Below are 22,943 nucleotides of genomic sequence, written 5' to 3'. Positions count from 1 at the left end.
GGAAGTAAAAAATGTTTTCTCCTTACCACCCCTAATTTGCATATGCAGATTCGGCTGAATCTTTCGCGAAGGATTCGGCCGAATCCAAAATAGTGGATTTGGTGCATCCCTAACCAGGACACCATCTTTAGTGACACTTATAAAGAATGTCAAGACTAACACATGGCAGCCCCAGAGTCTCGAATCAAAATAAAATAATATATTAAAAAACTATGGGATTGAGCAGCCATATTGCTTATAATATTATATATAATTCCTATAGAATTCAGCACTATGTCTGAGCAACACTGAACATGGCAAGACAAGCAATATGGCCGCTCCTGACCCTTTTGTGCACATGACAAAAATAAAACCATGCCTTCCTGCAATGCTGAAAATAAATGGAAGATGGAAATGTGGTTTTAATAAATACACCTTATCACTCAATCAAGCGGGGGGGGGGGGGGGGTAACATCCACAGCTCCATATTCTCCTTATTCAGTGGAGTGCAGACAGTTACACTATAATACATAGGCTTATTATGTATGTAGTACTATTAGAGGCACATTTATTAAGGGTTAAAATGTATGGTTTTTAAACCATAAACCAATTGAAATTTATTAATAAAATCAAATTTTCTCTGCTCGGACGAATTTGATAGGCCCGAAAACTAGAATCAAATTTGTTTTGGATTCGAAAAACTCGAATCGAATTAAAAAAAAAACGACTCGATTTGAATGTCAGGAAGGCTTCAAACATCACCAAAATGATCCCTGGACCTCTTCCATTGACTTATACAGCAATTTGTCAGGTCTAAGGAGGCGAATAGTCGCATTTGAGTTCTTAAAGGGCCAGCGTATGATAAATCTCGGAATTCAAATTAAAACTCAAATTGAGTTTGGATAACTCACAAGAGTTTTGACTAACTAAAAAGAAAAAAATTCAAAAATTGAAATTTTCACTTCGACCCTTAATAAATCTGCCTCTTAGTGTGGACCCTCCTTCCATTGTAAGCGCCTGGCAAGAGCAGGCAGCCTCTAAACTAATAATAAGCAGGAAAACAAAATGATGAAAATTAATCTAGTGGAATGAAAAAAAGTGTAAGTTAATGGTTAAATCAGTTCTAAAACGGAGGTGAATGCTGGAGAGAAAGTAACATTTCATATAGTGACAGCAACCCTGTGGCACACCAACTGCTGCATGATGGGAGCTTTAGTTCAGCTGAAATGTCACAGGCTCTCCATCACTGGTCCATCACCTTCAATGAGAGATGAGCTGATCTCCCACTGAGCTGCCCAGATATGGCACATACAACTATATGGCCCATTACCTGGCCAGCTTTTCTGTAGTTTTTGAATCATTTGCCTTCTTCTTCGGACTCTTTCCAGCTCTTAAATGGGGGTCACTGACCCCGTCTAAAAATTAAATTCTCTGTAAGGCTACAAATGTATCGTTATTGATACTTTTTACTACTCATCTTTCTATTCAGGCCTCTCCTATTCGTATTCCAGTCTCTTATTCATATCGCTGCCTGGTTGTTAGGGTAATTCGGACCCTAGAAACCGGACTGCGGAATTTGCAAACTGGAGAGCTGCTGAATGAAAAAGCTAAATAACTCAAAAACCACAAATTGTAAGAAAAAATGAAAATCCATTGGCAATTGTCTCAGAATATCATTCTCTACATGATACTAAAAGTTAATTGAAAGTTGAACAAGTCCCCGTTAATTGAAATATTTCTTTATAAATAATGGGAGATTTTGCCCCCACACTGATGAGGGAGTATTGTGTCTTGTGCGTGGGGGGGGGGATGACTGGGACCTGTGTGACATATTAAGGCATTTGAACCGAGCTTGGTCCAACCATGCACTAACACATCCCTACACAAGCCCTACACAAGCTTGCAACCATGGTTCCTGACCTGATGTACTGGCTTATTTTTCCCCCAATATATAGATATATTTATATTTATATATTTATATGTTATATAATTTCTATTTTTTTTTTGTGTGTGTGTTTTGTTTTTATTTTTTTCTCTTAATTTATGCTCATCTCTAACGAAGTGCTGTGCTTTCAACTGCTGAGTACTTTAACCAGTGTCTGTTCCTGAATCCAGAGCCTGAAGGCTTCTGCAAGAGGCTCCCAGCTTCCTGATACACGCAGGGCCGGCGGCTGGGAAAGATGCTAAAAAACAGTCTTGCGCTGTCTCACATCTGAAGAGGATGCTATTGCGGATTCTTCAGAATGCGGCCGTGCCTGAAGTCGTAGACGTGCCGGCACAGGAAAACCAGCCCCGGGTCGGTGCTATCCGGCACCCTGCGGTGTGAGGGGGTGGAATACTCTGCGGAGGGAGGGACAATCAAGGCTTTCCTGTTTGGGCAGCCCTCCCCTCGACGCTTTACCAAGGCACAAAATCTACAAGAAATTAAAAAGTTGCAGTTAGCCATATTGTTTTGAGAACACCAAGCAAGAGCATCAGCACCAGATGTCATTTACAAAACCAGCCAAAGTCGGCTAAACACAACCAGCTCAAAACTAGCCAAGAGGCACTTCAAAAGTATCCCAAGAATAGCACAATATGTGCAGTGAAAAAAAAGTCTAAAAAATACACGAATATATATGAAGATATGCCTTTTTTTAAAAATTTTCCATGAAGCAAAATAGGACATATGGGGAGGCCCAGGAGGTATAAGGGTCCCATAAGGCCCTAATACATATAAATATTGGTAAAACACTTCAACCTTTTTTGGTGGCCAGCAGATTGCTCCAAATTTGTCTGAAATTGAGGAAAGTCACCAGTAAATGCAAGAATGCTTGAGGGTCTGGCCACAAGGGCAGATTTGGGGAGATTAGTCGCCAGGCAACAAATCTCCTCTTCATCGCGGCGACTAACCTCCCTGATCTGCCTTACCGCTGGCTAAAATGTTAATCACACACGGAATGCTTCGTTTTCCGAAGTTGCCCGAAGTTTCCTCGTGAGGCAATTACGGGTGACTTCCAGGCGATTTACATTATAGCCGGTGGAAGGCAGGGAAGGCAGATCGGGGAGATTAGTCACCGCGAAAAAGAGGAGATTTGTCACCTAGCAACTAATATCCCCAAATCTGTCCATGTGGCCAGACCCTAAGAGTGACTGGAGTCTGGGGTACAGGGCCCAACATTTGGTAACTCACATTGCATTCTGGGTAGTGTAGTCGTATATTGGAAGTGGGCAAATTGGCAAACAAAAACTACATTACCCAACATGCATAGGGAGACACAGGCTTTTCACATTAGGGCAAGAAAAAAAGCCCAAATCTGTACCTTGGCTAGTTTGTACTTTCAAAACCAGCCTGGGCTTTAAATTAGTAGCCCAATTTGTCTAGAAAACCGCCAACCTGGCAACCCTAATCAGCACAGCTCCCAGCATCCTCTCTTTCTGCCCATGTCTGCCTAGGAGTTGTACATCAGCAGCGAACAACACATATCTATATCTTGGGCACAAACAGCAGATGAACAGCATAAACAATATGTAGATGAACTTGAGAGATACATATTTAGAGGCACATTTATCAAAGGTAGAATGTCAAATTCATGCGAGTTTTTAAAAACTCCCCTAAACTCCCATTCAACCAGTCAAAATGTATTTAAAAAAAAGAAATAAATCGAATATTTTAAACCTCGGATGAATTAAATCGACCCAACCCGGAAACTCAAATTCGAATGGAATTTGATTTGAATTTAACTTGATTCGTGTCAGGAAGGCTGCAAACAACTTCAAATTGATCCTTGGACGTCTCCCATTGACTTAAACAGCAATTTGGCAGGTTTTAGGGGGAGAATAGTCAAATTTGAGTTCTTAAAGAGCCAGAGTATGATAAATCTTGAAAATCAAATTTAAAAAATAAATAAATAACTTGAATAGATTTTGAGTAACTCCCTAGTCTAATTTGACAGTTTTGCGTTTTAGAGGAAAACCCTGCCCCTCTGTATAGCCTGTGTGACTTGTACAGGGTGTAAGGGCAGAGACAGACGTGAAGATTCGGGGAGATTAGTCAGAGACAAACCGGCTCTTCTATGGGCAATTAATCTTCCCTTGCCGCCCGGCTAGAATCTAAATCACCTGCGGGATGGCGCTTGGAGTGCTTCATTTTCCGAAGTCACCTGAAGTTTTCTCGTTAGGCAACTTCAGAAAACAAAGTGCTCTGAGTGCCATCCCGCCAGCGATTTAGATTCAAGCTGGCAGGGAGGCAGTTCGGGGGGAAATTAGTCGCCCAGGAAGAAGATTTAGTCGCCTGGGGGACTAAATCTCCCCGAATCTTCTCATCTGTCTCTGCCCTAACAGTGCATGAAACTGATAACCCACTCCAGTCATAGTGATAGCAGTTCCATAAAATGCTACTCTTATAAAACAGAGGGGTAGTAATAAAAGTAACAACATTGGCCACGATGCAGTAGCCCATAGCAACCAATTAGATGTTTGCTTTTAAATGGGTTGATTGAATGCTGTAGGTCAATAGACCTGGGGAAAATGTTGTCAACTTTGCACCCAGAGTAACTTGAGCTCAACTGACAGTCTCAGTCCCAGTTTGGAGGAGGAGGAACTACAGCTCACAAACAAGTATGGGGCAAAGGCCAAAGAGAATGGATAAAAATGAGTTAAGCATAAAAATGAATCACTTGCTGCTGCTGTGGGAAATGCAGTGTACTAGCAATGTACTCTACATCAAGGAAAATCCCCTAGGCAGACTTCCCGGGAGAGAGAGATGTCACGTCTATATATGTTTGCCCCAAACATAATGGCTCCCTTGCGGATAGAACGAATAATAAAGGGATAGAAAGAATAATAAAAACCCATCACAAGAGCGCCACCTGCCTGCAGTACTCTGCAAATGTTAGGACGTAGCACTTCTCCTCAATGCAGGCAATGCTGTTCTCATCTTGATGGCGTGAGGCAAATATCTCCCTCTGGAAGAGAATGAAAAAGCGTTATCAAACATTATTAGCCCAAATCATTTCTAATGCTCTATAAGAGCAAGTAGAAGCAGAAAACAACTAACAGGATTTCCATGCCCTATACATACAAACTGTTACTTTTCCTCCCACAAAGCCCTTTAATTCCCCTTTCCTCCAATGTTCTTGAATTAGCCTCCAATATAGTCATGGCAACTCCCATCAGCCTCAGCTAGCTGCTGGATTCAACCATGAAACCATTGGGTGCAAGTTACCATGCCATGTAACCATGCTACATGAAAATACTGGCCAGATCCAATTATGCAAGTTCTTATAAGAAACCTGTATCTATGTTATAGTGTGCCCTTTAAAGGAGACATATAGGATAAATGAAAAAAAAAACTAATTTTGCAGGCAATTATAAGTAATATATGGTGTTACTTTTACATGGTGCTAAAAATTTATATTATATTTAAAAATAGCCCCTTTATTGGAGCTCCCTATAGATGTTCTCTGGTCCCTGTCTGTGTTTCAAATGAGGGGTGGGCATGTCCCAATGGTCCCTGCAGAAGCACAGTAGGAGAGGGACAGCCAATCACAGCCCTGCAGTCACAAAAGCACAGACAGGCTTCAGTTCCCTATCAGGTCCTGCTAGCTGCTGATTGGTTCCTGTCCTACAGTGCAGTGATCTGAGAGCCGTCAGCTCCCCTGCACAGCCTGGGAATTCAGGGAGCAGGAAGTGGACGAGAAGGGAGGAATTATTAGGCAGAAATATTCAATAAATCTGAAACACTACTTTTTTCAAGCATAATTCTTCTATATCTAAATGAGTATAACATACTGGTACATTCTTATTTTTTACACAAAATGTCTCCATTAAACTAGAGTGTAGCTGTGAGTTACAATATGTCCAAACACTTGGGCAGTCTGCTAACCTCATTTAGAGTAGGTCATCTATTAACTAACAAAGTGCTGAGAATGCCTGGGGCAAAACAGCCATTCCAGCTCATATAAACGTCAACCCCCTCCATGCCATCGTAACTGCTATGTACTGCCCTGACAGAAATGATTGTCATTCAACTTAATTTCATGTCACAGCATGAAAATGTTTGATGAATATGTGGTCTATATGGTGCGTGTCACCCTACAGCCCCATATGTATTTCCTTTTGAACAATGGAGCACTCATCTACATCTACTCATCTACAAAATGGTTTCTTCCCCAGGAAATAGAGGTAATGATATTTCTAGGTGGAACCGTTTGACACTGGCTGCTTCACAACATTACATCTATTAAATTTAGAAGTGTGACCAAAAGGTTTGCAATTACAGCCTGAACTACTAGGTGGAGCTATAACTCAGCACAAATCTGCCACTCACCTCGTGCATGCTGGGATTGCGCCCTCCCTGAGTGTGCTCCGGTCTGTAGTACCAGAAGAGACTCATCATCAGCTCACCTATTAAAGGAATTACACAGAATTACTGTAGAGGACATTATGGTCAATGAGCTGCTAAAAATCCGTTAATAAAGCTTGGCTCTCTAGATCTTAATGGACCGGCATTCATCAACAAATAACCAAGGGTTAAAATCAAGCTTGGGCACTGTAGTATAACAATACCTGGGGGACCGAAGATTTAGGATCAGGGCACTTAAAGGAGAATCCAACCCTAACGTTAAAAAACCCCTACACTACATAAACCCCCTTCCTCCAGCCTAAGTGTTACCCCGGGCAAACGCCGCTAACGTTTTACTTTCCCCTCGGTGCAGATTCAGGCATCGGAGTTCAAGGGCGCCATCTTCAGGTTATTCGGTAAACTTCGTACCGGCGCTTCAGCAATTTGTGTGAGTTTCTGCGCATGCGCAGTTGTTGCTAAAACAGAAAAATTGCTCCAACTGTACATGCGCCTCCACGCCGGTCTCATTCTGAAGATTTCCGAGTGGCTGAAGATGGTGCCCATGAACTCCGATGCCTTCATTTGCACCGAGGGGAAGTAAAACGTTAGGGGCATTTGCCCGGATAACACTTGGGGCGAGGAGGGAGGGGGTCTATGTAGGGTAGGGGTTTTTTAAGTTTAGGGTTGAAGTTTCCTTTAACAGCACAGGTATTTGAGAGCTGACAAGTATTCAGTCCATTGGGATATTATATTATATACACTAGTTACTGTAGGTACAAAGGAACACTCTACTAACTAAATTGTAATGAGAAAGCAAGGATAAAGTATCTGGGAATTTTCCCTTTTACCAGTTTTAGGCTCTTCCCAAAGCGCGGATATCTTGGCTACATAGGGCATGGATTTCTTTCTGGGCCCGGATTTCAGCAGTACAGTGTCCCGAATTCGAATGATTTCGCCATTCCTCTCAACTGCCTGGTAACTCCTTCTGAGAGCTGGCTCTGGCTCGTTCTGCAGGGGCAAAACCATGCACACACATTAGTATTAATAAAAAGGACCGATATACATGTCACAGAGTAGTAAAGGTATGGGACCTGTTATCCAGAATGCTCGGGACCTGGGGTTTTCCGGATAACGGATCTTTCCGTAATTTGGATCTACATACCTTACGTCTACTAGAAAATCATGTAAACATTGATTAAACCTAATAGGGTGGTTTTGCTTCCATTAAGGATTAATTATATCTATTTTTACAGAGAAAAAGGATCATTTTTAAAAATCTGGATTATTTGGATAAAATGGAGTCTATGGGAGATGGCTATTCTGTAATTCGTAGCTTTCTGGATAATGGATCCCATACCTGTAACCATTTAGCTGCAGATTCTAGATTAGAATCATTCTAAATTCTTAATTATTATCAATTATAAGGCAGGCATGTGACTACAGGTTATTGTGCATTAATCATTTGCTATTTTGTATGTTTTAGGGAAAACTATACCCCCCAACCATGTAGGTCTCTATAAAAATATATTGCATAAAACAGCTCATGCGTATGACCCTGCTTCATGTATATAAACCATTTTCATAATAATATACTTTTTTAGTAGTATGTGCCATTGGGTAATCTAATCATAAATAGAAAATTGCCATTTAAAAAAAAAAAAAAGAGCCGCCCCCTGGGATCGTACGATTCACGGTGCACACAAACAAACCATACATGTTAAGTCACATGAGCCAATTAACAGACAGAGTTCTGTCTTTTGCTCCCACCCTTCTTCCTGTTACAGTTAGAGCTGCAGTATTTCTGGTCAGCTGATCTATGAGGCAGTACACAGAATATTATAAAATGTGTGATCAAGGGAAAATATGTAAAATGGCAGTATTTACTTATATATATATACCAGTTTGGTAAGATTCTTTAATATGCTACTTAGTTTCATATAAACTCTCTGTTGCTTAAGTATTAATGTTGGGGGTTTTCCTTTAAGACTAAGCCTCCCTGAAGGGCCTTGACCAAAGATGGACCTCAAAGGGGAAGGCTTTGTCCAACATAATCCAAAAACTAGTGGTTGGCTAAGGCCAAACACAGAATGGGTATACGGAAACATAAGGACAATCTTTTGGTTATTATTCCCAGCAATAAAGAGCCATGCTGCTGAGGGCATACACTTACCACAACAAAAACTTCTTTCTCACAAGCCGCACCTACGGGCATCCAGCCATTGGTAGAGCGCCTGCTGTGGATCCTTTGCTGTTTGGGATGGCTGTGGCTCTTGCTGGTTTTGTTGCTGGAAGAATGAAAGCAGCCAGTTGTATTTCTGACGCCGGACTTGGAACCACTGGGTGGTTTGGAGCTTTGTGGGCATTCTCTAGTAGTCTTCAGCATTGCCATTGTCTGAGGTTCTGAGTTGGGGGTCTGCATGTAAGGGACAGGCTCGGCAGCAGGTGGGACACTGGGGGCGGGACATCCAGAAAGCGGGTGGGCCGGAGACACAGGACGGCCAGCTGTGGGGATCGATAGGCTGAGCTGGTCACGAGATTTGTAGACTTCTGCAGAGACAGAAAGAAATAGAATAAATGTTGTGCCACCACTCTGGGACTTTACTTGCTGCATAGGAGCAAAATTGTGCTCATAAATGAGGAAAAGGGAATTAAACATCTTTATCTATGTATACACCACTTAGGGGGGACTACGGTTAGGGGTCCCATAGCCCGAGGAAGCCCATAAAAAAGCAAGTGCAATGTGTGGGTCACAAAAGGGTGGCATTTGGAGCAATAAAATAATTGGTACAAGTTTATCCCATAGCAACTAATTCTCAGGTTGAATTTTCTGGTCTGCTGTCTGAAAGGAAAACTCTCACTGGTTGCTAAGGGTTACTAGACTTGGAGCAAATGATAGATCTCTAATTACACAACCCCCAATGCATTTGACATGGTTCGCATTAAGAACCAAACCCTAAAAATGAATGTGGCTAAAAATGCCATATTTTATATAGTGAACTTATTGCACGAGGCTAAAGTTTCAGCTTGTCAATAGCAGCAATGATCCAGGACTTCAAACTTGTCACAGGGGGTCACCATCTTGGAAAGTGTCTGTGACACTCACATGCTCAGTGGGCTCTGATTGGCTGTTGAGAAGCTAAGCTTAGGGCTCGTCACTAATTATCCAGCAGAAAATGAGGTTCCCTTGTAATATAAGCTGATGCTACAGGGCTGATTATTAAATTCTGATGCTAATTGCACTGGTTTCTGTGCTGCCATGTAGTAATTATCTGTATTAATTACTAATCAGCCTTATATTGTGACATTTCTATTCTATGTGTACTGTATATTGTGAGTGGGTCCCTAAGCTCAGTAAGTGACAGCAGCACAGAGCATGTGAAGTGAATCAGCAGAAAAGAAGATGGGGAGCTACTGGGGCATCTTTGGAGACAGAGATCTTTATTGCTAAAGGGCTGTGGTTGCCTTGGGCTGGTACAGAAGCCCAAAACATAATGTACAACATTTCTAGCTACTGCTTTAGTTCTCCTTTAAAGGGAAAAAGGAGCAGAAGGCAAACAGAGAAAGTCATTTGGACAAAGCTCTTTACTTCCCTTTTATACTTCCATGCTCAGGCTTTCCTGCAGACTGTACTGCTATTTATGTGGTGCGTCCTCCGAGTTTTGGTTTGGACGTGGAAGGGTAATGCACTGCAAATGAATCACAGGGTGTGCAGCCCATTGAGGGTTCCTCTCCTGTATTTATGTACTGCCCCATAATTATATAGAGCATTAAAAGAATGAGGTGAGCAGGATAATGAGACAGCAGACAAGTGACCTTTTCCTTATTCCTGTCTTTTATTATCCAAGTCATTCCTGATCGACTGCCACAACCAGATTCCAATGCCTTTGTGCTACCGCTGTGTGACCTACATTGGCTTTATAAGTGGGATTTCTACTTGATTTTTGTGTGACTTGGAGTCATGTTCTCCTGTGCATTAGCCGAGTCACAGCTTGCCCCGAGATTAATTTTTTTCACATTCGCCTCCCAGTCAGACCTTAATACACTGCACAGTTGCCAGGGAAAGCGGGATACTAGCAACCAACATCCAAAAATTAAAGTGTTTTAATTAATAAAAATATCATCTACCGTTGCCCTGCACTGGTAAAACTGATATACTATATTTCATATAAACAAGCTGCTGTGTGGCAATGACGGAAATTGAAAAAAGTCTATATGGCACAGGATAAATAGTGGATAACAGATAACACCATTATGTTCTACAGAGCTTATCTGCTATCTGCTGTGTAACCTGAGCCTTTTCTCCTTTGAATGGCTGCCCCCATTGCTACACAGCAGCTTGTTTATATAAACTATAGTAGTGTTTCTGAAGCAAACACACCAGTTTTACAAGTGCAGGGCAACACTGTATTTTATTTTTATTACTTTAAAACAACTACATTTTTTGATGTTACTGTTCCTTTAACGCTCTTCCAAACAGAAGAGATACGGACTTTGGAAAAATGAAAGGGCACCTTATATTTAAATATACACTGTCATTTAATTTAAAGGCTTTATTTGTCTTAAAAATCCCTTTTAAACACAGTTTATCTTATTTCTAGGGAGATCGGCTATCTTTTAAAGGCGTAGTTTCCCTTTAAGTAGGCAGATGAATGCATGTCTATATACACAGCTGTGCCAGACACACAGAGCTACAGAAATCCCCAATCATGCACCCTGTTAGAATTGCGGCCATGACATACCTCCCACCATCTGAAAAATGGACAAAAAGATGTGCCGCACTACAAGTGCCAATTTTTTGACCACACCCATTTAATAGCCACATCCCCTAATTACTATGTCTATTTTACAAAATTTGGCAGCCTATGAACGTTTGAACACATTTCTGGGGGTTTTAGGGACCGGTTTTATATGTTATAACAGTTTTACTAAAGAAGGTGAAATTGCCCTTTAAGCTGCGAGTCTCCGTTCTCCCAAGAGACTTGATTATCTTAAATAGTTTCAATTCTATCTTTGCTTATCTTGAAAATGTTACATTTGTATATAAGGACAGGTGCTGAATGTTCAGGGCCAAAATGCCAATTATTTCAATTATGTTCCAGAAATTTTGTATCGTTTTCTGGCATTGGTGCAAGAGATCAAAGAGAGACTGCCATCTAGGACTGCGGGCTGAGCTGTCAAAATCGGGACTGTTCTGCAGAAAATGAGACAGTTGGGAGGTATGACAATATTTTATGCCTTAAGCTGGCAATAGATGCAAAGATAAAGTCGTAGGAATGGAAGGTTTGTACGATTTTCGACCATGTGTGGATCCTCCGGACAGTTTTTCGTAGCATAGTGATCGGTCGTTTAGGCGATTGGACACGTTAGAAGATTTCGATCGGCTAACGATAATTTCGCTGCATGTATTGCATACATACAATGAGTGATTGTCACTAGAATTTGTCGGACATAACTTTCATATGATTGCAGTCACGGCCAGAACATCGTCTGATTTGTTCTTCTACTACTTTAATTAATCTGAATGGTTAGTGGCAGGTCTAAAGATTGGGACGTAAGATCGTTCGCCGGATATACGGCTAAAATCTGCACGTCTATGGCCAGCTTTACAGAACCGTAACAAACATGTGGCCTTCAAGATGTAAATATACAACAATTCACCATCCCCTTTTGGCTGTGAGTGAGATGCTGGGCATTGTAGTTCTACCTATACAGGTAGACATTTGCCCAGCTGGAGGGAGACCTATGTGAGAAGTACCCATACTACACGCTTTACCAAGCCTTTGGTTTGTAAGTAGGCTCTTTGGCCATTTGGTGGAGGTTGTGTTCTTTGTTGGTTTTTCAGAACTAAACATAGGAGTGTCCACCACCCTGAGTATAAAGTCAGAAGTGTGAATTTAAAAGGTGGAAAACAAACACCCCTGCAATAACGCATTTGAACACTGGGTGGCGCACCTAAAATTGAACGTATTACACCATATTCATTTCTAATTTCTGTTGCCACAGGCGCAGATTCTTTCTTTTATTTGGAGATTTCGGGGACAGCAGAGAGACTGGGAAAAGATCTGCAAGAAATAAGTACCTGACGGACTGACTATTCCAAATTTTTTAAGATCTACTATGGGTATGGGACCAGTTATCCAGAAACCCTTTATCCACTGATCGTTTCGGGGAGATTTAGACTCCTGGCGACTAATCGGCTCGTCTTTGCGGCGACCAATCTCCCTGAACGCCTTACCTCACTCCGCGCTGGCTAAAATGAAAAATCGCGATTTTAATTTTAGCCTGCAGAGGGCAGGGAGAAGGCAGTTCAGGGAGATTGTCGTCCCGAAAAAGAGGTGATTTGTCACTGGGGCAACTAATCTCCCCGAATCTGCTCGTGTGGCCTGACCCTTAATGTTCATTCATGTTTTAAAAAATAATTTTTAGTGTCAGTATCACTTTGAGTTGACTTTTAATATGTTATATGTCCTTTTCCCAGCAACTTTGCAGTAGGTCTTCATTATTTGTTCTTTGTAGTTTCTGAATGATTTACCTTCCTATGCTACCACTTTGCACCTTTCAAGTGGGGGGTCACCGACCCCAGCAGACAAAAAACCTGTTGCCCTGTGAAGCTACAATTTAATTAATTTTACTTTGCATTACTTATGTTCCTACTCTTTCCCTCTCCTATACTTATTCTCTCACTCAAACCACTGCATGGTTGCTAGGGAAAATCAGACGCTAGCGACAAGATACTAAAAGGACAAGAGTATTACAAATGATAGTATCTCATGAAATAACCCACTTATGGCTCAATATTTCCGAAGGCTTTCTGTAATGGAGCATTTCCATTCATATCCTTCATATCATACGAATAATTGTAACTCATTCTCACATTTCTATTTAATAGAAGAGTTATCACAAGCCTGCAGGCACACACTTCTCTCACATTAATGTAGCGTATCATTAGCCATTATGGCCATAAATCAAGGGAAAAGCACTAGGAGCATCATTACATTACAGGCATTTTATGCCACTGATTTCATTTCTTGTACAAAACAGGGGAAACCCTTTCACAGAGGGCTATGTTTATATACAGATTCTCCATGCTCAACCGTGTTAAGATATGGTGAACCAGCTGAATGACATAGATAGTAGAGTCCTATTGCTAAAACAGGACTACCTCTGGATATGTTGGGGGCCATCAAATGTATTTGCTGGTCGGCCCAGTAACGTAGAGAGTGATACAGTTTGCAATCGGCTTTCATTTTTCATGGTTTGTGGTTTTTAAGTCATTTAGCTTTTTATTCAAAACTTCTCCAGTTTGCAGTTTCAGCAATCTGGTTGCTAGGGCCCAGATTACCCTAGTAACCATGCATTAATACAAATAAGAGGCTGGAATATGAATAGGAGAGGGCCTGAGTTACAAAAATAGCAATAGAAATACAGCTGTATCTTTATAGAGCATCAAGTGACCCCCATTTGAAAGCTGATAAGGTGAATCATTTAAAATATGTATTATTAAATTAGACTATGACTAATGGTCAGGCCACACGGGCAGATTCGGGGAGATTAGTTGCCCCAGCGCCTCACGAGGAAACTTCAGGCGACTTTGGAAAACGAATTGCCGCATGTGCATTGCCGCAGGTGATTTTCATTTTAGCCGGCGGAGGGCAGGGGAAGGCAGTTCGGGGAGATTGTCGCACCGAAGAAGAGGTGATTTGTCATTGGGGTGACTAATCTCCTCGAATCTGCTCGTGTGGACTGACCCTAAGTACCCACAAGGCACGAAACGCATTTTGAGATGTTTTTTTGCTTAAATAAATACTTTTTTAACTGCATCTATTAAAGTGGACCTTTCACTCAGACACAAAAATTTGTATTATAAAAGTCCTTTTCAGATTAAACATGAATTTTTTTTTTTTAAAGCATTCATAGCTGCTGTAAACTCATTTAAAAATCTCAGCTGTCAATCAAATATTGTCTGCCACTCCTCTATGCCATGGGCATAGAGGCGGGGCAGACAATTACTTTCACTTTCCTTTCAGCACTTCCTACATGTCACTGCTCTCCACACATGCCCCCCCGTTCTCTTCACCATTTAATTGTGTAGCCAGGACATGGGGATGGACATCAGGTCCCCCATTCTGGTGCACAAACAAGATTCTGAGATGATACAAGACTTGTCTTAATAACAGTGTCCACAAAATGGCTGCTTCCTGCTTGCTATAATTTTGAAATCCCAGACTGAAGGAAACAGGATTCAAATAATTTATATAGTGTAATTAAAGTTCATTTTGCTTGACTAATGTGATAAAATAGGATTCTGAATAATTTTTTTGGGTGATAGGTCCCCTTTAATGTAGTGTGGTCCGGTTTGTGCCAGCCTATCTTTAAATTTTTAGCAAATTATCTTTAGCAAATTATCTTTAAAACTATCTTGACAGCTCAGATATTTAAACATCTTTATACCAGGTAAGGATGCTTTAATGAAAACCCTGTTTGAGTTCCATGTTTAATTTGCAAAGGACTTTCATTATCCAGCTTTTCATGTCAGGGTGACAGGTCCACTTTAAAGCCTTTTCAGCCCAACTCCCCTGCCTGTCCCTGGAGAATGCAGTTGATCCAGCCTGTAATGCAAGAGGCTGCTCATCTCTGCCCACTCAGCCTGGCACAGCAGCGTACGTAAGCACGGCACACAAAAGCTTTGAGGAAATTAAATGAATCAGGTATAGGAGGCCCACAATATAAACTATTCTCCGGGGCCTTTCAACAGCAGTTATCTGTGACTGTTACAGTACAATAGGGAAGGAGAAATGAGTGTACTGGCAGCATGAAAACTCGTCAAACATGAGACATACACGGTTTAAAGAGAAAGAAAGAATACAGACACCTAATGCATAATGACCACGTTGAGGCAGCAGGAACATTGGGCCCCCTCTTTCTATTGCTAATGCACACGGCCCACAGGGCTATTATACATCTACAGCCCCCCAGAAGCTTGGCCCAGGGTGGAGGTGGCCATTTATACAAGAGCTGTTCCAGCTTTACTTGCTATAATTTGATATTGGAAAATATGAGGACCCTTTGCTACATGTCATTAGAATCCTGATCATTACAGTGGTGTAATACCATATGCACAAATATGCCAACTTGTGACCTTAAGGTTCCTTGACTACAACACCCAGCATCTCATGGAAGCTCATCATCCTTAAATAAGAACTAAAGCCTAACTACTGAAGTAGCTTTAAATGTTGTACATTATGTTTTAGGCTTCTGTACCAGCCCAAGGCAACCACAGCCCTTTAGCAGTAAAGATCTGTGTCTCCAAAGATGCCCCAGTAGCTCCCCATCTTCTTTTCTGCTGATTCACTGCACATGCTCTGTGCTGCTGTCACTTACTGAGCTTAGGGACCCACTCACAATATACAGTACACATAGAATAGAAATGCCACAATATAAGGCTGATTAGTAATTAATACAGATAATTACTACATGGCAGCACAGAAACCAGTGCAATTAGCATCAGAATTTAATAATCAGCAAACCTGTAGCATCATCTTATATTACAGGGGAAGCTCATTTTCTGCTGGATAATTAGTGACGAGCCCTAAGCTTAGCTTCTCAACAGCCAATCAGAGCCCACTGAGCATGTGAGTGTCACAGACACTTTCCAAGATGGTGACCCCCTGTGACAAGTTTGAAGTCTCGGATCATTGCTGCTATTGACAAGCTGAAACTTCAGGCTGGTGCATCTTTAACATCTGCAGGACCTCAGGCTTAACCTTCTCTGGCCCAGATCATGCCACTCAACTCATCCTATACCTATGCTACATTAATGAAAACTGAATTAAAGGAGTACCAAAGATTCCATAATAGCTTTGCCCCCGTTCTCAGACCCTCTCACCTCGACCTCCAGAAAGGCACCACTAGGGATATCCTAAACGTCCCCATTTGCTGTACCTTGCTGTGAAAACCAGAGTATTACAGCTGGATCTGTGGGCTCCACCTTGTGCCACTTCTACTATTGCCTATAGGTTATTAGCTGGAGAATACCCTCCCTCTCAACTGCAATTAACTAAAGTGTTCTCTTGACCAAAGGTTTGAGCCTGACTTCACAGAAATTCAAATTTTTAACAATACTCAAGCCTATGCCATCCCTGAGACTCGATATCTTGAAAATTTTCTTTTTGGGTTGATACAGGAATAGGTTATTTGGAATCATTCATACATCACTGGTAGTTCATTCAATGAAAAGGTATCTAACTGCCCCGTGCTCTAGTGATGCATAGGGTGTCCTGACACCCATAGGTGGGTCGGGTTTGGGCTGACTTCCGTACGCGGTCGTGGCGGGTGCAAGTTGAGTGACCGACCTTACTGTGCCGGCTTCTGCTTTCACGACACTAGAGATGGGAGGGTTGGGCACGGAAATACCGGCTAGGTGTGGTCAGGTGCAGGTCAACTTATTGTCAAGCTGTACATCACTATTGAGCTCCCTCAACCTAAAAACTCATCCATGCTGTGATCCTGAGAGCAACAGCATGAGCCACTGGCTGTACTAGATGAACACAGTTAGGTTGAGGAAGCATGTGCTAGTGATTTCCCTAACCAGCCTATTCAGGCATGAGTCAGTGATATGGAATGCCCCACTGCCAGACAGCATTATCAAGTTGTTTGCGGCAGAAAACCAGATTTATTATCCCTGAAACCTACTTTACCACATGGGTTTGTTTTCTGGGCTGCAGGGTTTGTAATAAAATGACAAGCTGTCCATTTTCTGGAGACAAACTGCAGCCATTAGTTCCCTGATCACTGACACGCGAATGCTTAGACGGTGACCTCTGAATAATCTGCCTCTATCAATAACCAGAGAAGCCCACAGCATGTCTCTGCAGGAAAGGGTCTGGCATAATCAGATCTTATAACTCTACAAACAGCTCAAAGCGAATTCAAGGTGCATTAAAGGAGAAACAAAGCGTAACCCCTACCCCCTACCATTTGTACACCCCCCTCCCTTCTTCCCCCCCCAGCTTAGGTGGTACCCGGGACAAATGCCCCTAACATTTTACTTACCCCTCGGCAGCCATCTTCTTTTCTTCGTTGAACTTCAGAAGCAGACCTTAGTTGAAAATGTTCTGACATTCCAACTGCGCCGAAAACGAAGGCCTGCTTCCGAAGTTTGATGAAGAAAAGAAGATGGCTGCCGTGAACTGCGGGAGACAGAATCTGCACCAAGGGGTAAGTAAAAAGTTAGGGACATTTGGCCTGGGTACCACCTAAGCTGGGAGGAGAAGGGAGGCGGGTCTACAAAGGGTAGGGTTTTTTATGTTACAGGTTTGTTTCTCCTTTAAAGGAACAGTAACACCAAAGAATGTAAGTGTTTAAAAGGAATGACAATATAAGGTACTCTTGCTCTGCCCCTGTAAAACTGGTGTGTTTGCTTCAGAAACACAAATATAGTTTATATAAATAAGCTGCTTTGTAACCATGGGGGCAGCCATTCAAGCACAAGGTACACAGTTGATAAATTCTGAAAAATCCAATTGTATACTACAGAGTTTGTGTTATCTGCTGTGTATTCTGTGCCTTCTCTTTTTCTTCTTTAAATGTCTGCCCCCATGGCTACACAGCAGCTTGTTTATATGATCTACTGTAGAGTTTCTGAAGCAAATACACCAGTTTTATCAGTACAGGGCAACAATGCAATATATTGCCACACGGGGAGATTAGTGGCCCCAGTGACAAATCTCCTCTTCTTTGGGGGCAACTAATCTCCCCGAACTGCCTTCCCTTACCTTCCCGCCGGCTAGAATGAAAAATCACCAGCGGGATGGCACTCGTGGCGCTTCGTTTTCTGAAGTCACCTGAAGTTTCCTCGTGAAGCAACTCGGGAAAACTAAGTGCCATCCCGCTGGCGATTTTTCATTCTAGCCGGCAGGAAGGCAGTTCTGGGAGATTGTCGTCCCCGAAGAAGAGGAAATTTGTCGCTGGGGCGACTAATCTCCCCTGAATCTGTGCCCTTACCCTTGCTGTTCCTTTAAAATGATACTGTCATGGGATAAAAAAATTTTTTCAAAATGAATCAGTTAATAGTGCTGGTCCAGCAAAATTCTGCACTGAAATCCATTTCTCAAAAGAGCAAACAGATTTTTTTATATTCAATTTTGAAATCTGACATGGGGCTAGACATATTGTCAATTTCCCAGCTGCCCCAAGTCATGTGACTTGTGCTCTGATAAACTTCAATCACTCTTTACTACTGTACTGCAAGTTGGAGTGATATCACCCCCTCCCTTTCCCCCCAGCAGCCAAACAAAAGAACAATGGGAAGGTAACCAGATAACAGCTCCCTAACACAAGATAACAGCTCCCTGGTAAATCTAAGAACAACACTCAATAGTAAAAACCCAGGTCTCACTGAGACACATTCAGTTACATTGAGAAGGAAAAACAGCAGCCTGCCAGAAAGCATTTCTCTCCTAAAGTGCAGGCACAAGTCACATGACAAGTGGCAGCTGGGAAATTGACAAAATGTCTAGCCCCATGTCAGATTTCAAAATTGAATATAAAAAAATCTGTTTGCTCTTTTGAGAAATGGATTTCAGTGCAGAATTCTGCTGGAGTAGCACTATTAACTAATGCATTTGAAAAAAACATGTTTTCCGAAGACAGGATCCCTTTAAGCTATTTATAAATGTTTAGCCCTTAGTATTTGCAAATAGTAAAAGAAGGCGTACAACAGTTGCACAACTTGCTTTTGTTCTATAAAAGGTACCCAGAAACAAAATAAAAACTATATATAGTACATACATGGACCCAGGTACTAATTAAGAAATAATATCAGCAAACAATATCTCTGGCTTTTAAAGCAGATGTGAATAAACAAAGGCAAGGACTGACTTTTATGTTCCAGATACAAATGACTTCCCTGGGAATAATAATAAGATTCGCTAACAGCAGCAGCAATGTTTTGCTACCAGGAAATAGCAGACAAGCCGAGCCCTGGCACACGCTGGCACAGAGTACTAATTAACCACAAGAAGCCCTCGCCATGCAGGGAACGCCAAGCTCTTCTGTCTGTAAAACTCTCAGTTATCAATCAAGGTATTGGACCAGTACTGAACCAGGGTTCAGCTGCTAATGTATGGGACCCGTTATCCAGCATGCTCGGGACATGAGGTTTTCCGGATAAGGGGGACTTTTCTACTAAAAAAATCATCAAAACATTTATTAAACCCAAGAGGATTGTTCTGCCTCCAATAGGCATTAATTCTATCTTAATTGGGATAAAGGACAAGGTACTGTTTTATTAAAGGAATTGTTCAGTATAGAAATAAAAACTGGGTAAATAGATAGGCTGTGCAAATATAGTTAGTTAGCCAAAAATGTAATGTATAAAGGCTGGAGTGACTGGATGTCTAACATAATAGCCAGAAAACTACTTCCTGCTTTGCAGCTCTCTTGCTTTCCACTGATTGGTTACCAGGCAGTAACCAATCAGAGACTTGAGCGGGGGGAGGTTTATGAGTCATAACAGTTTCTTTTGAAACTGAGCTTCATGCTAAGGGCAGACGGGCAGATTTGGGGAGATTTAGTCGCCTGCGGGGCAACAATTTCCCCAAACTGCCGTCCGTCTGCCTGCTCGAATGACGAATCGCCTGCGCTAATGCACTTGCTGCGCATCGATTTCCGAAGTCACCCGAAGTTTCCAAGTACCTGATCCGTTATCCGGAAACCCATTATCCAGAATGTTCTGAATTACAGAAATGCCCTCTCCCATAGACTCCATTTTATCCAAATAATCCAAAAAAATTATTTTTCTCTATATTAACAAAATAGTACGGTACCTTGTACTTGATCCAAACTAAGATATAATTAATCCTTATTGGAAGCAAAACCAGCCAGTTGTGTTTATTAAATGTTTACTTGATTTTACAGTAGACGGGGCATGAAGATCCAAATTACGGAAAGATCCGTTATATGAAAAACCTCAGATCCCGAGCATTCTGTATTACAGGTCTCATACCTGTATATATAAGACTTCGGCTGGACTGTTGGGAACCACAGGCAGGTAAAAGCTCATAGAACGAGATACTCTGAACAAAATACCGGAATACTATATAAACTAGGTATGTTCTTAAAGGAGAAGGAAAGCTACGGAGGCATGGGTCTCTTACTCCATGTAAACCTCAAGTAAGTTTTTGTAACAGCAAACCTACAAGAAAAATTTCTATGTACATGCAAGTTTTACTACAGGTCTTCTTTCCTCCATTAGCAGACTCTTATATTATATTCTCTAGGCATAACATCACAGTTGCAAGAATCTCGCATGAGGTTGGGTACTTACCTGCAGTAATAGGCTTTTTAAAGGAATAGCTTTTATGTTCCACGTGAGTGTTAGTGACCCGGGAAATGGGGAGTCTTCTCAATCCACAAAGGCTATCAGTATTTGTCCCAGTGTCTTCACCAAAGGAATATCGGGAGTTACACCATGGCAGATGCCCAATCATTCCACTGGGTGGGAAGGAGCTTTGGGATACTAAGAGTTCCTCACAGGGCACTGGCTGTGAAAACAATTCATCTTTTGGGTACACGGAAAATTCACAATACCCACTGTACGGTAATCCACTTTGGCCATAAGATATATACGTCCCATCTAAGGACGTTACATCAGAGGGGTGACACAGACATACACAATCAGTTAGACTGCCTGGAACTGGCAAATGATGAAGCTGCTGAATTGGGAAAGAGGGCTGCTGGAAGTCCTGTTTAGGGGTGGGAGACTTCTCACCAGGTCTCCCATATTCTGGTTTCATAGAAGCTTGCCCCCCCATTAAAGGCAGTCTGTGGTACAAGGATTCTGAGCCATCATAGTTGTTTGAAGACCGTTCCACGTGAACGCCCTCCGTTTTCCCAGAGGACTTGGAAGAGTTGCGATGCTCTGGTTTCAAAAACCCACTGTCACCTCCTTCTTGCCATCCATGGTGGTCCTCAACTTTCCTATGTAACAGTTCCTTTTTGGACTGGACACAGTTTTTCTTGTGTGATTTAATGGGTTTTAGCTTGGACTTTGAACAGCCAGTGATAGGTCTACTAGTATCATCGTGTGATTTGCTCCTCTGCTTTAGAGGATGGCCTCTTTCATTTGTGAGCTTTAAGAATGCTACAGCATTGAGGCTTGCTAGTCTTTTTGGAGTTGGAGAATAGGACACTACTTTATCCTCCACCTTCACATTGCTTTCAAATACTTTATCGGGCGACTGGCTGGATGCCATGTACCTTTGCCTGCTCCTTTTGCTGTGCAGAAGACAGTTTGGGTTTTTTGAGCTAGTCCAGTCTTCATCTGATATGCCATTTTCACTAGCTTTCCCAAAATCCTTCCTAATCTTTCGAGAACACCCGTCATCTCTTTCAAATAGCACGTTATTCACAGCTTCTGCATTTAGAGAAGCTAATCTTCGTTTCCGGGGCTCAGGAAAATCATGAATATTATCAGACGTGACCCTAGAGTACCTCTTCCCTTTTGAAGTGACCCTTTGTGTTTTGGAAGAATGCCCAGTATGGACCTTCAGCGTGCCAAAGTCATCCACCCAACAAGAGATATTTGGTTGGGCCCCACTTTGACCCTCCATAATACATGACCCAGCCACATCCTCCAGTCTGGTGAGAACAACAGTACATGTCTTTTCATTCATGGCTGGTGACAGCCGTCTCCGCAGCGGGTATGCTTTTCGTATATCCTGGCTTAATATTCCTCTGCCCACATTGGAAATCCTTGACTGGCAAGGTAAGTCTTTAAAAGCTCTTGGACCTGTGCAACCTGCTTGGGCGGTATCCATCATAAAATCCACTCCGCTTAGGTCTGAAAGTCTAGAAGCTCTTTTTCAGTAGAAAATAGAATGATCCTTTTCAAACATGATTGCTGTGTGTACCTGTAGGAAAAGAAAATAATTAATAAGTGTTGCAAACACAATGTCCCACTGTAGACAAAGATCTTTCTACAGCTTTGATTCTTGCTATACCCACCACCAAATTAAGACCTTAGATCTTTAAAGGGATACTGTCATGGGAAAAAAATGTTTTTTCAAAATGAATCAGTTAATAGTGCTGCTCCAACAGAATTCTGCACTGAAATCCATTTCTCAAAAGAGCAAACCGATTTTTTTATATTCAATTTTGAAATCTGACATGGGGCTAGACATATTGTTAATTTCCCAGCTGCCCCAAGTCATGTGACTTGTGCTCTGATAAACTTCAATCACTCTTTACTGCTGTACTGCAAGTTGAAGTGATATCAACCCCTCCCTCCCCCCCCAGCAGCGAAACAAAAGAATAATGGGAAGGTAACCAGATAACAGCTCCCTAACACAAGATAACAGCTGCCTGGTAGATCTAAGAACAACACTCAATAGTAAAAACCCATGTCCCACTGAGACACATTCAGTTACATTTAGAAGGAAAAACAGCAGCCTGCCAGAAAGCATTTCTCTCCTAAAGTGCAGGCACAAGTCACATGACCAGGGGCAGCTGGGAAATTGACAAAATGTCTAGCCCCATGTTAGATTTCAAAATTGAATATAAAAAAATCTGTTTGCTCTATTGAGAAATGGATTTCAGTGCAGAATTCTGCTGGAGTAGCACTATTAACTGGTGTGTTTTG

At 41.8% G+C, this 22,943-nt stretch overlaps 1 protein-coding gene across 2 annotated transcripts in view; it reads right to left on the bottom strand.

Annotated features, from left to right (window-relative positions):
* Nucleotides 1–1,593: 1,593 nt before the first annotated feature.
* The window catches only part of LOC108700317 (bromo adjacent homology domain-containing 1 protein), a 110,770-nt gene continuing 89,420 nt past the window's right edge, over nt 1,594–22,943 (bottom strand). For both annotated transcript variants that reach the window (XM_041575413.1, XM_041575414.1), the window contains exons 2-7: nt 20,631–22,215; nt 8,475–8,851; nt 7,153–7,312; nt 6,290–6,366; nt 4,834–4,925; nt 1,594–2,393 (exon numbers count right to left, since the gene is read on the bottom strand). In XM_041575413.1, coding sequence (XP_041431347.1) covers nt 2,204–2,393; nt 4,834–4,925; nt 6,290–6,366; nt 7,153–7,312; nt 8,475–8,851; nt 20,631–22,125 — 2,391 coding nt within the window. In that variant the 5' untranslated portion in view covers nt 22,126–22,215 and the 3' untranslated portion in view covers nt 1,594–2,203. The remainder of the gene's footprint in view (nt 2,394–4,833; nt 4,926–6,289; nt 6,367–7,152; nt 7,313–8,474; nt 8,852–20,630; nt 22,216–22,943) is intronic.

This window comes from Xenopus laevis, chromosome 8S (assembly GCF_017654675.1).
Source record: "Xenopus laevis strain J_2021 chromosome 8S, Xenopus_laevis_v10.1, whole genome shotgun sequence".
Taxonomy (NCBI): Eukaryota; Metazoa; Chordata; class Amphibia; order Anura; family Pipidae; genus Xenopus; species Xenopus laevis.
The sequence above is the reverse complement of the archived record's forward strand: the minus strand, read 5'-3'. Positions and strand labels throughout refer to the sequence as shown.